Genomic DNA, 11,279 nt, shown 5'->3' with positions numbered 1-11,279 from the left:
CCTGCAGAATTCTCCTAGAAGTGGAATCAAAGGTGCAGAATTTGCACCTAATGTATATTGGAATGCCAATCAACGCTGTTTTAAAAGGAACTTGTATCATCATCCAAAAAACTTTACATGGAATCCCTATCAGGAAGAGAATAGTTTTTGATGGTTACTCTGTTAAGTCAGTGTGGCATGTCTTGTGTTCATCATAGAAACGGAAGGGGAGTTAAGTCATTTTTAAGTGACCATATTTTGTTAATTTCTATGAAAATATTTCATATAATATGAAGATGGCACTTACCGTATTGCTAGATTTTATAGTTATTTGTGTTTTCATTTTCTTATAAGCTCCCTTGAATGCCATTGTCATGCTCTGGTCAGTCGTATGAGCCACTCTGTACCTTCCATGTAAAACACGTGTCAAATTTTTTTTCTGGGGGAAAAAAAAGCAAGACACTGAGACTCTACTACATGAAGGAATTAAGACTTATCAGGAATGCCTGACATATTTGAAAATACAGCCAGAACCTGAATTCCAGTGTGATATAGGTTTCTAATAAATTAGGTTTGAAATAATTTTCTTATGTTAACCTCATTAGCATGTTCATCAAATGAGCAAAAAATTAGTTGAAGGTCATATTTTTAAAAAGGTTTTAAGTGACAAATATGAAATGACACATCTATGAAAAGAAAGAAAGGGTACCTGTGGGCTGGGGTGAGTGGGTGGGAGAATTTTTTTTGTTGCATTATGAAATTTATTGAGATATAATTCACATACCATAAAATTCACCCTTTTAAAGTGCACAATTTAATGTGTTTTAGCATAGTCACAGGATTATAGAAGTCATCACCATTTTTAGATTAAAAAAATAAGGAAACGTCATAACCATTAGCAGTCACTCTTCCTTCCCCTCCCTTTCCCCTAAGCCCTCAGTCTACCTTCAACTATCAGTATTTGACTTCCTGTATCTGTAGGTTTGCTGGTTTTGAACATTTTATATAGATGGACTCGTATAGTATGTGGCCTTTTGTGTTTTTTTTTTTCACTTGTTTAAATGTTTCCAAGGTTCATCCATATTATATCATCCACTAGTACTTTTTTCATTTTTATTGCCAAACAACATTCTATTGTACACATTCACTACATTTTTGTATTTATGTTATCTGTTCATCAGTTGATGGCATTTGTATTATTTCCACTTTTGGGCTATTATGAATAATGCTGCCATGACATTCATATAAGTTTCTGTGTGGAGATAAATTTCTCTTGAGTGTATACCTAAAAGTGAAATTGCTGGGTCATATGACAATTCCACAGTCAACCATTTGAGGCACTGTCAAAATGTTTTTCAAAGTGGCTGCACCGTATTTTACTCCCATCAATAATACATGAGGATTGCAACTTCTCCACATTGTTTTTGATGATATCCATCCCTGTGGGTGTGAAGTGGTATGTTATTGTGATTTTGATCTACGTTTATCTAATGACTAATGATGTTAAACATCTTTCCATGTGCTTTCTGACCACGTACATATCTTAGGAGAAATGTTTACTTATGTATTTTGTCCATTTTTAAATTGGATTATTTATCTTTACATTAGGAGATGGGGTGACAGAGGATGAGATGGTTAGATGGCATCTTCAGCACAATGGACATGAGTTTGAGCACATTCCAGGAGACAGTGAAGGACAGAGAAGCCTGGTGTGCTGCAGTTCATGAGGTCACAAAGAGTTGAGCATGACTTAGCAACTGAACAACAAAAATGTTTACATTATCGAGTTGTAGGGGTTCTTCATATATTCTGTATACAAGCATTAAGTCCCTTATCAGATGTATAATTTGTAAGTATTCCCTTCCTTTCTGTTGATGGTTTTTTTTCACATTTTTATAGTTCTGTTTGAAGCATGAAAGTTTATAGTTTTGATAGAATCCAGTTTGATTTTGTTGCTTGAGCTTTTGGTCTTGTATCTGAAAAATCATTACCCAACCCAAGGTCATGAAGATTTACTTCCATGTTTTTTTCTAAGAGGGTCAGAATTTAAACTCTTATATTTAGGTATATGATCCTTTTTAAGTTAATTTTTGTGTATGGTGTGAGGTAATACCATTAACATTACTAAGATAATTTTTTTGCAGGTGGATATCTAGTTGTCCCAGCACCATTTGCTGAAAAGACTATTCTTTCTCCCACTGAATGGTCTTGGTACCACAATAAATAATCAATTGACCATAGATACTAAGGTTTATATCTGGACTCTCAATTTAATTTCATTGATGTATTTCTCTACATTTAAGCCAGTATCACCTGTGTTGATTAGGTTTATAGTAAATTATGTAATAGGGAGGCTCTTTGGGATCCTTTGCAACCCCATATGAATTTGAGTACCATCTTTTTCCACTTCTGAAAAGAAGTCAGCTGGGAATAGAGATGCAGATATAGAGAACCGACTTGTGGATACAGCAGGGGAAGGAGAAAGTAAAGAAACGAAAGAAAGTGAAGTCTCTTAGTCGTGTCCAACTCTTTGCAACCCCATGGACTGTAGCCTTCCAGGCTCCTCAGTCCATGGAATTTTCCAGGCAAGAGTACTGGGGTGGGTTGCCATTTCCTTCTCCAGGGCATCTTCCTGACCCAGGGATAAAACCCAGGTCTCCTGCATTGCAGGTAGACGCTTTACCGTCTGATCCACCAGGGAAGCATAGGGGAAGGAAAGGGTGGAACAACTGAAAGAGTAGCATGGAAACGTATACATTAACCATATGTAAAATAGATGGCCAGTGGGAATTTAGGATGCAGGGAGCTCAACCCAGAGGGGTGGGATAGGGAAGAAGATGGGAGGGAGGCTCAAGAAGGAGGGGACATATATATACCTATGGCTGATTCATGTTGATGTATGGCAGGAACCAACACAACATTGTAAAATAATTATCCTTCAATTAAAAAGAAATTTATATATATATAAAGAATTCAGCTGGAAGTTTGCTGGGACTTGTGTTGAATCTGTAGATTAGTTTAGAGAGTAGTGACATCTTAACAAGGATCTTCCAACCCATGACATGGGAGGCCTTTCCATTTATTTAGAAGTCTTTAATGTTTTTAATAATGTTTTGTAATTTTAAGTTACTTTTCACTTCTTTGGTCAAATGTATACCTAAGTATTTTATTCTTTTATACTACTATAAGAGTATTTTCTTAATTCTATGTTCAAGTGGCTTATTGATATATAGAAATACAATTGCTTTTATGTAAATTGATCTTGAATCTTGCCACCTTGTTGAATTTATTAGTTGTAATAGTTTTTTAGTAGGTTCTTTAGATCTTCTGTATACAAGATTATCTCATTTGCAAATTAAGATAGTTACTACTTCTTTTCCAATCTGGGTGCCTTTGCCTTTTTCTTGACCAGTTATCCTGACTAGAACATCTAGTACAACAGTGAATAGAAGTGGTGAGAATGGGCACTCCTGTCATGGTTTTGCTGTCAAGAGGAAAGCGTTCAGTCTTTCAACATTAAGTATGAACAAGCTGTGGGATTTTCATAGCTGACCATTCCTAGTTTGTTGAGTTTTTAATTATGATTGGGTGTTGGGTTTTGTCAAATGCTTTTCACATGGTTTTTGTTTTTCATTCTGTTACTATTATATATTACATTTCCTGGGTTATGGTGCATGATCCTTTTTATATGTTGTTAGATACAGTGTACTAGTATTTTGTTGAGGACTTTTGTGTCTGTATTCATAAGAGATATTAGTCTGTAGTTTTTTTTCTTGTAATGTCTCTGTCTTATTTTGATATCAGTACAGTACTGTCCTCATAGAGTGAGTTAGAAATTGTCTTCTTCTCACGTACTTTTTAAAAAAAGTTTGTAAAGGATTGGTTTTAATTTTTTTTTAATATTTGATAGAATTATCCAGTGAAGCCATCTGTGTCCAGACTTTTCCTTGTGGAAATATATCTAGTTACCAGTTTGATTGCTTGTTGCATATTCAAACTTTCTACATCTACTTGAGTCAGGTTCATGATTTGTGTCTTTCTAGTAATTTGTTTCTTTCATCTATTTTATCGAATGAATTGACATACAGTTGTTCACAATTCCCTTATAGTCTTTTTCATTTCTTAAAGTCGGTAGTGGTGTCTCTTCTTTCATTTCTGTATTTAGCAGTTTGTCTTCTCTTCACTCTACCCTTCCCTTTTGTTTCTTGATTAGTCTAATTAACACTGATTAATTTTGTTGATTTTCTCTAAGAACCCACTTTTGAATCCTTTGATTTCCTCTACTATTTTGTTTTTCTCGATTTCATTTATCCCTGCTCTAAATTCCTTTCTAATCAGTGCTTTTCCGGCACCATACAAGTTTTGGTATGTTGTATTTTCATTTTATTTCCTGTCAAAATATTTTCTACTTTCTTTATTGACCTCTTCTTTCACACATCCGTCATTTAGACACGTATTATATAATATGTGTTTAGACATAGCCGTGAATTTCCCAAATTTTCTTCCATTGTTGAATTCTGATTCCCTTGTGGTTTGAAAACATATTTTGTATGGTTTCAATCCCTTTAAGCTTACTGACTCGTGTTCTCTGCCTTAGCCCATGATTATGGAAGAATGTTCCTTGTGCACTTCAGAAAAATGCCTCTTCCATGGTTGTTGGCTAGAGTATTCTGCTGAAGTCTGTTAGGCTTAGTTGGCTTATACTGTTGTTCAAATCTTCTGTTTTCCTGTGCATTTTATGTCTAGTTTTTCTATTCATGATTGAAAATGTGGTATTGAAATATCTGACTTTTATGGTTGAGTTGTTTATTCTTCCCTTCAGTTCTGTTTATTTTTGCTGTGTGTATTTCAGGGTGTTGCTGCTAGCTGTACTGCTGTTCAGCCCCTAAGTCTTGTCTGACTCTGTGACCCCATCAACTGTAGCACATCAGGCTTCCTTGTCCTACAATATCTTCCAGAGTTTGTTCCATTGAGTCAGTGATGCCATCCAAACATCTCATCCTCTGTCACCCCACTGTAAATAGTGCTGCAATGAACACTGGGGTACATGTGCCTTTTCCTGTTTTGGTTTCCTCAGGGTATACGCCAAGTAGTGGGATTGCTGGGCCATGTGGTAGTTCTACTGCATTTTTTGAGGAATCTCCGTATTGTCTTCCACAGTGGCTGTATCAATTTACATTCCCAGCAACAGTGCAGGAAGGTTCCATTTTTTCCACACCCTCTCCAGCATTGTTTATGGATTTTTTGATGATGGCCATTCTGACCAGTGTAAGATGATAACTCATTGTAGTTTTGACTTGCATTTCTTTAATGATGAGCCATGTTGAGCATCTTTTCATATGTTTATTAGCCATCTGTATGTCTTCTTTGGAGAAATGTCTGTTTAGGTCTTTTGCCCACTTTTTGATTGGGTTGTTTGTTTTTCTGGTATTGAGTTGTAATGAGTTGCTTGTAGGTTTTGCAAATTAATCTTTTGTCAGATGTTTCATTTGCTATTATTTTGTCCCATTCTGAGGGTTGTCTTCTCACCTTGTTTATAGTTTTCTTTGCTGTGCAAAAGCTTTTAAGTTTGACTGGGTCCCCCTTGTTTATTTTTGTTTTTATCTCTGTTACTCTGGGAGGTGGGCCGTAGAGGATCTTGCTGTGGCTTGTGTTATTTCTTTATAGTCATACCCTTCCTACAAACCAATTGCCTAGTTTACAATGATATTCTTCCTAGTGGAGAGTTCTTATATTGTCATAAGTTAGATATTCATACCACATTATCTTTATCATTGTAATTTGACCTTTGTTTTGTTGATTATTCACCACTGATAGGCTCCCCCACTTTTTTTTTTTTCCTTCTGAGGCTTTGTATTGAGTTATGTAACTACATTGGCATGAAGAGTTAAGGGAAGAGGGGAGCTCACTTTCTGAGCTGCAGTATTGATTAGAGTCACATTAATGTAGATGTAGAGGAGTGAACCTGAAACTAAATGAAGTCGAAGCTTGAGTCTTCCTTAAGAGCTGGTATTTTCCACTTCTGGTGGCTCAGCAGTAAAGCATGTCAGGGCGGGAGGTGTGGGTTTGATCCTTGGGTCGGGAAGATCCCCTGAGAAGGGAATAAAAACCCACTCTAAGATTCCTACCTGGGAAATGTCATGGACTGAGGAGCCTGGTGGGCTGCAATCCATGGGGTTGCAAAGAGTTGGACACAACTTAGAGACCAAACAACAACAGCAAATTTTCCACCAAAACTGGAAACACTAATATGAATTGTTGTATTACCAGCTCTGAATAGTCGCCTAGAAATTCAAAAGCTTTGGTGACAGCTGAGCACCAATGATGACACCATAAATGCCTTGGTGTCCCACCTTGTCCTCTCCTTCCCCAGTTGCCTCTGGAAAGCTCACAGAGTGTAGCAGTAGGAATTCTGGAATGTTCCTAAGTGGGGCTGACCTTTGTACCACTGTTAATCCTTGTCCTCTCTTCCCAGAGACAAGAGATTAAGTTAAAACAGATACCTCTTCTGGGACACAGGGCAAAGCTACTTTTCCTTCTTTGCAAATTTACAGGATTTTCCCCTTCTCAGCCTTCCCTCCCCCTCCATCCTGACCTTCACACCTTCCTGACTTTAGGGAAAGGCAGGAAGTTTTCCCTGTGGTTTTCCTTTGTGACAACATACTGGGGCGAGGTAATCAATGGGGAAAACCCCACGTGAGAACACGCCTTCTATGTACATTCCCAACATTTGCTATAAGTAGGGCCATCCCAGGCCCAGGCTGCTATCAAACATCACAGCACTTCAGAGGCACTCGGTACCCAGCACTGAGACATCTGTCCCTCGAGTTGAAAATGATGTGCAGCAGCAAGAATTTGCTCCTGGCTGCTTTGATGTCAGTGCTATTGCTCCACCTCTGCAGCAAGTCAGAAGGTAAGTGTCGCTCTTTCTGCCAGCTCAGGAGTAAGAACTCTTCATTTTCCTCTAAGCCTTGAGCTCATCTGGGGGTGTCCTAGGGGAATGGAAGCCTGTTAGAAAATCTTCTAAAGGAAGTGATGGGGATTGTCATCTCACTGGCTATGAAGAGGGAACAGTTACCGCTGCCTATCAGGCTTTTTTCTTTGCTGTGAATCTCAGCAGATTTTTTTCAGAATGGGCTCTTAGAGACCACTGAGATCCAGAGAAAGGCCAAAGTGTTATTTCTGGGAGTGATGTAAATTGTGTAACAATATCAATGAATGGGGTCACTTTGAAACGTAAGCAACACTCTCATTTCCCCAACTTTCTCACCTCTCAACTAAATAGCTTTGCCAAAGTTCAAAACTCATCTTTCAGGGGTGGATTATGACACCTGACTTCATCCTTGCAAGGCCTTGGGACATCACTTGCCAGCTCTGTGGCTATGATTATCCCTTACAGCAGATTATAATTTAACTTGGAGGAGTGTCCAGGAATTGCTTTATTGCTATAAGAGGACATCACTTTTATCAATAGATGCATTCCTGAAAATACAAGTGTTGAACTTTTATGAACAAAATTTAAAATTCTCATTAACTAATATTACCGTTTCAAAAGTCTTTAATTGTAGCGCATATTAGCAGCTCCTATAAGCCGCATTTTCCTTTGTACCTTCTTGTCTTTTCCCTCCTCTCAATGTTCAGTAGCCAAGATAATAGATTAAAAATCTGCCAATTTCTTTTCTGAATTTAAAAGACTATATATAAGGGTTTCTTCCAGTGGGAGGTATCATATTCTTGAGTGATTATAGTGAACTGAAATAAAACACTGTTAGTGTGTTTTTCTTACTAGAGCTGTTCTTTGGTGAAAAGTCATATGCTTCTATATTGTATTATTGAACCAAAATTTCCCAGCACACAAACTAATTTTTTTAGGGCAACTGAAAGCTATGTTAAATTGGGTCTCAAAGACATTGGAACTGTTCCCTTAAATAGTTAATTTGCCATATAAATCGGGTTCTAGGTTTTCCACAACTTCAAGTAGTTCTGTAATACCTACCACTGAATAAATTAATTCATGTGGACTCAATACCTTTCATTTCTTTTTAGCAGCAAGCAACTTTGACTGCTGTCTCCGATATACAGAACGAATACTTCACCCCAGTATTCTTGTGGGCTTCACACAGCAGCTGGCCAATGAAGCCTGTGACATCAATGCAGTTGTGTAAGTTACTAAGGGATTCTAATTCATTTGTATCAGGAATACATGAGAATTTCAGGTAGAAAAAGCTGTGCCTTTTTGGAATTTCATTCAGAAATTACTGATGCGGCAAAGATAACTTTGTTTTAGGAGTACATATATCTTCAAAGTTCACTTTAAATAGAACTGAAATAAGGCAGAAGCTTAGTTTAAAAAACATGAACATAGTTGAGGGCAAAATCACTTTTGAAGATACATTTATAAACTAAGATACTATCTTAGGAAAAGAGGGAAGACATAAACTTTGAAATGTGCATCTTCTGCCAGAAAGTGGTTGTAGCTCTAAGTAAAAACTCAGAGTAGTTATACCACCGCATATAATATTCTTGATGTATCTAAGATGTTATATTTGAAATGATGTGAGTTATTGATCATATATACCCAAATGTCATGTAACCACCACCAACAAAATTAGATAATTCTGGGACTTTATCTTCTTATTAGAGCACAATCATTCATTAAATTGCAGAGAAAGTTAGGGAGAATCATTTTCATTTCTTGCATCAAGCTTTATCAGAAGCTTTATTTTTTCATTTCGTTTCACCTCTGAAACAAATGACTTGTTTAGGATGTAGAGCGATCAATTGGAATATGAAATTTCTATTGTATGTTCTGTGAAAAAAAATTAAAACTTCTTGAAACATAAATCAAATTGTCTGATTTTTGTTATTTTTTCAGCTTTTACACCAGGAAAAAATTAGCTGTGTGTGCAGATCCAAAGAAGAAGTGGGTGAAACAAGTTGTGCATATGCTCAGGTAAGGAACCTTTACAGTCCATCAACCTTGCTCCAGATGTTTGGAGTTAGTGCTGTTAGAGTGGTGGATCACAGGCTTGCTGGAAGGCTTTAGCCTAAGTGCTATGGCAATTTTAAAGGGTAATTTGAATGGGGCCAGTTGGCACTAGTGGTAAGGCATTCACCTTCCAATGCAGGAGACACAAGTAGATGGGGGTTCGATCCCTGGGTCAGGAAGATCACTGGGAGGAGGAGATGGCAACCCACTCCAGTATTCCCATCTGGAAAATCCCATGGACAGAGGAGCCTGATGGGCTACAGCCCAGGGGGTCACAGAGTCAAATATGACTCAGGGACCGAGCACATGAAAACAAAACTTTTTTTCAACTCCTTACAGGTCATTTTAATTTCTTTTTTCACATGGTGTGTTAGACCCCTCTATGCATTCAATCCTTGTTGCAAAGATGCCTCCTGTGTATTTAACTGACAGACTACATGACATTCATTTGTTAAAAGCTAAAAAGTAAACAATTCAAAAGAGGTTCATGGCTCTGATTTCATGGATGATAACAGAGTGACATTTTATCCATGGACAGAATCATTTCACACCAGGGTGTCAGACACTCACTATGAAGACACAGTGCTTACATTCTGCTTCTGTCCTTGGCTAGCTGGCTTATGTTGGGCAGGGTCATCCTCTCTGAACCTTGATTTCCTCATAGTGCCTCTGAGCTGCTTGGTATCCTGAAATGAGACTATGGAGTGTGGGTCAATCTGTAGGCATGAAACACATTCCCACCTGCCTGTCACCCTATAGGCATGAAACACATTCCCACCTGCCTGTCACCCTATCTTTGCTTATCTTTTTCTTTTTCTCTTTACAGTCAAAGAGTCAAAAGGATGTAAAAATGGATGCTCCCTGGAATGGAATTGGGCAGAGCCCAAGAATGAAAGGAACCTGGCTGAGTTGACAGCTTCACTTATCCCTTGTTGAGGGCTCAAAGCTTATCTGATTTGTGTCTCATTGGACTTGTCCAATTAGTGAAGTTGATTCATATTGCATCATAGTTTGCTTTGTTAAGCATCATGTTATATTCTATTTTATGTTATTTATATGTGTGTTTTGTGTGTGTGTTTTGCTATTTAATACTAGTTTTCCATAAGCTATTTGATTTAGAATGAGGTATAAACTTATGCTTGAAGGAATAAGATACATGGATTTTCTTGAGCAGAAGGCTATTTTAAAAAGACATTTAACACTCTAGTTTGTATATCTTTGTTTCCTAAATTGCTGTAATTACTTTGCAAAAGACAAAAATGATGAGAAGAATAAAAGTTGAAAATAAAAGAACTAAACATTGTTTGTTGATTGAGTTAAATAACATTGAGAGGTATATTAAAAATATTTAAAGGTTTAGTAAATATGAAAATGCTCTGTGGTGTTTTTCTTTTAATTAAATAAAAAATTTAAAATTTACTTTCGGCTGTGATGCGGCCTCCTTGCTGCACGAGGGGTTTTCTCTAGTTGTGGTGTTCTTCTCATTGTGGTGGCTTCTCTTGCTTTAGAGCATGGGCTCTAGAGTGCAGATTCAGTAGTTGTGGAACACCAGCTTAGGTGCCCCATGGCATGTAGGATCTTCCTGGACCAGAGAGTGAACCCACGTCCTCTGCATTGGCAGCTGGATTCTTAACCACTGGACCACCAGGGAAGTCCTACTCTGAAACTTGTATTCCCCATTTACTTCTTTGCCTATTTGTTCTATTTTTGGAGGAGGAAATGACAACCCATTCCAGTATTCTTGCCTGGGAAATCCCATGGACAGAGGAGCCTGGCGGGCTACAGTCCATGGGGTAGCAAAGAGTTGAATACGACTGAGTGACTAAGCATGCTGGGTTGTTCTCTTTGTCTTTATCTCTTGTGGTCCTGGACTTCATTTGATATGAATTATAATGGAAAGATTTTTTGATTGTTTTTTAAAATTCAAAGTCATTTAAACCATAATTTAGAAAGATTCCATATCTGTGACATAGTTCAATGTTTCTTGATATAAAATTTTTCAAAATAAAAAAAAATGCCCATTTATTTTGTGACTGCAGAGACACAGTGATCATTTAGAAACCACTGAGTCCATCCTTCTGTCACCAGCAGGGTCTAAGGAATGGGCATCTCAGCAGAGGTTTCACTACTTCACAAGTCCTCCCGAGTCACCTTTAAGCACTTGCCAAAAAAATCACTCTACAGTGGGTTTTGAAAAACTCATTGCCTCATTAACCAGAGGAGAGACAATGAGAGTGTGAAACCTAGCAAGAACTCAGAAATAAGACAGAAAGACCCTGGACTAGGGTAGTTACTGTCACAACAGTCATTC

The 11,279-nt window shown here is 37.6% G+C and overlaps 1 protein-coding gene across 2 annotated transcripts; it reads left to right on the top strand.

Annotated features, from left to right (window-relative positions):
• The first annotated feature begins 6,758 nt into the window (after window positions 1–6,758).
• Window positions 6,759–10,294, top strand: CCL20 (C-C motif chemokine ligand 20). Of its 2 annotated transcripts, none has more exons than XM_005890151.3 (4): window positions 6,759–6,892; window positions 8,026–8,140; window positions 8,855–8,932; window positions 9,795–10,294. In XM_005890151.3, the coding sequence occupies exons 1-4, from the start codon at window positions 6,814–6,816 to the stop codon at window positions 9,814–9,816; spliced, it is 294 nt and encodes a 97-aa protein (XP_005890213.2). In that variant the 5' UTR covers window positions 6,759–6,813; the 3' UTR covers window positions 9,817–10,294. The 2 variants fall into 2 exon arrangements, with proteins under 2 accessions (XP_005890213.2, XP_005890212.1); XM_005890150.3 differs by having other exon boundaries at window positions 6,763–6,892; window positions 8,029–8,140.
• Window positions 10,295–11,279: the final 985 nt, after the last annotated feature.

The sequence above is a fragment of the Bos mutus genome, chromosome 2 (genome assembly GCF_027580195.1).
Source record: "Bos mutus isolate GX-2022 chromosome 2, NWIPB_WYAK_1.1, whole genome shotgun sequence".
Lineage (NCBI taxonomy): Eukaryota > Metazoa > Chordata > Mammalia > Artiodactyla > Bovidae > Bos > Bos mutus.
This window is presented reverse-complemented; position numbering and strand designations above follow the sequence as displayed.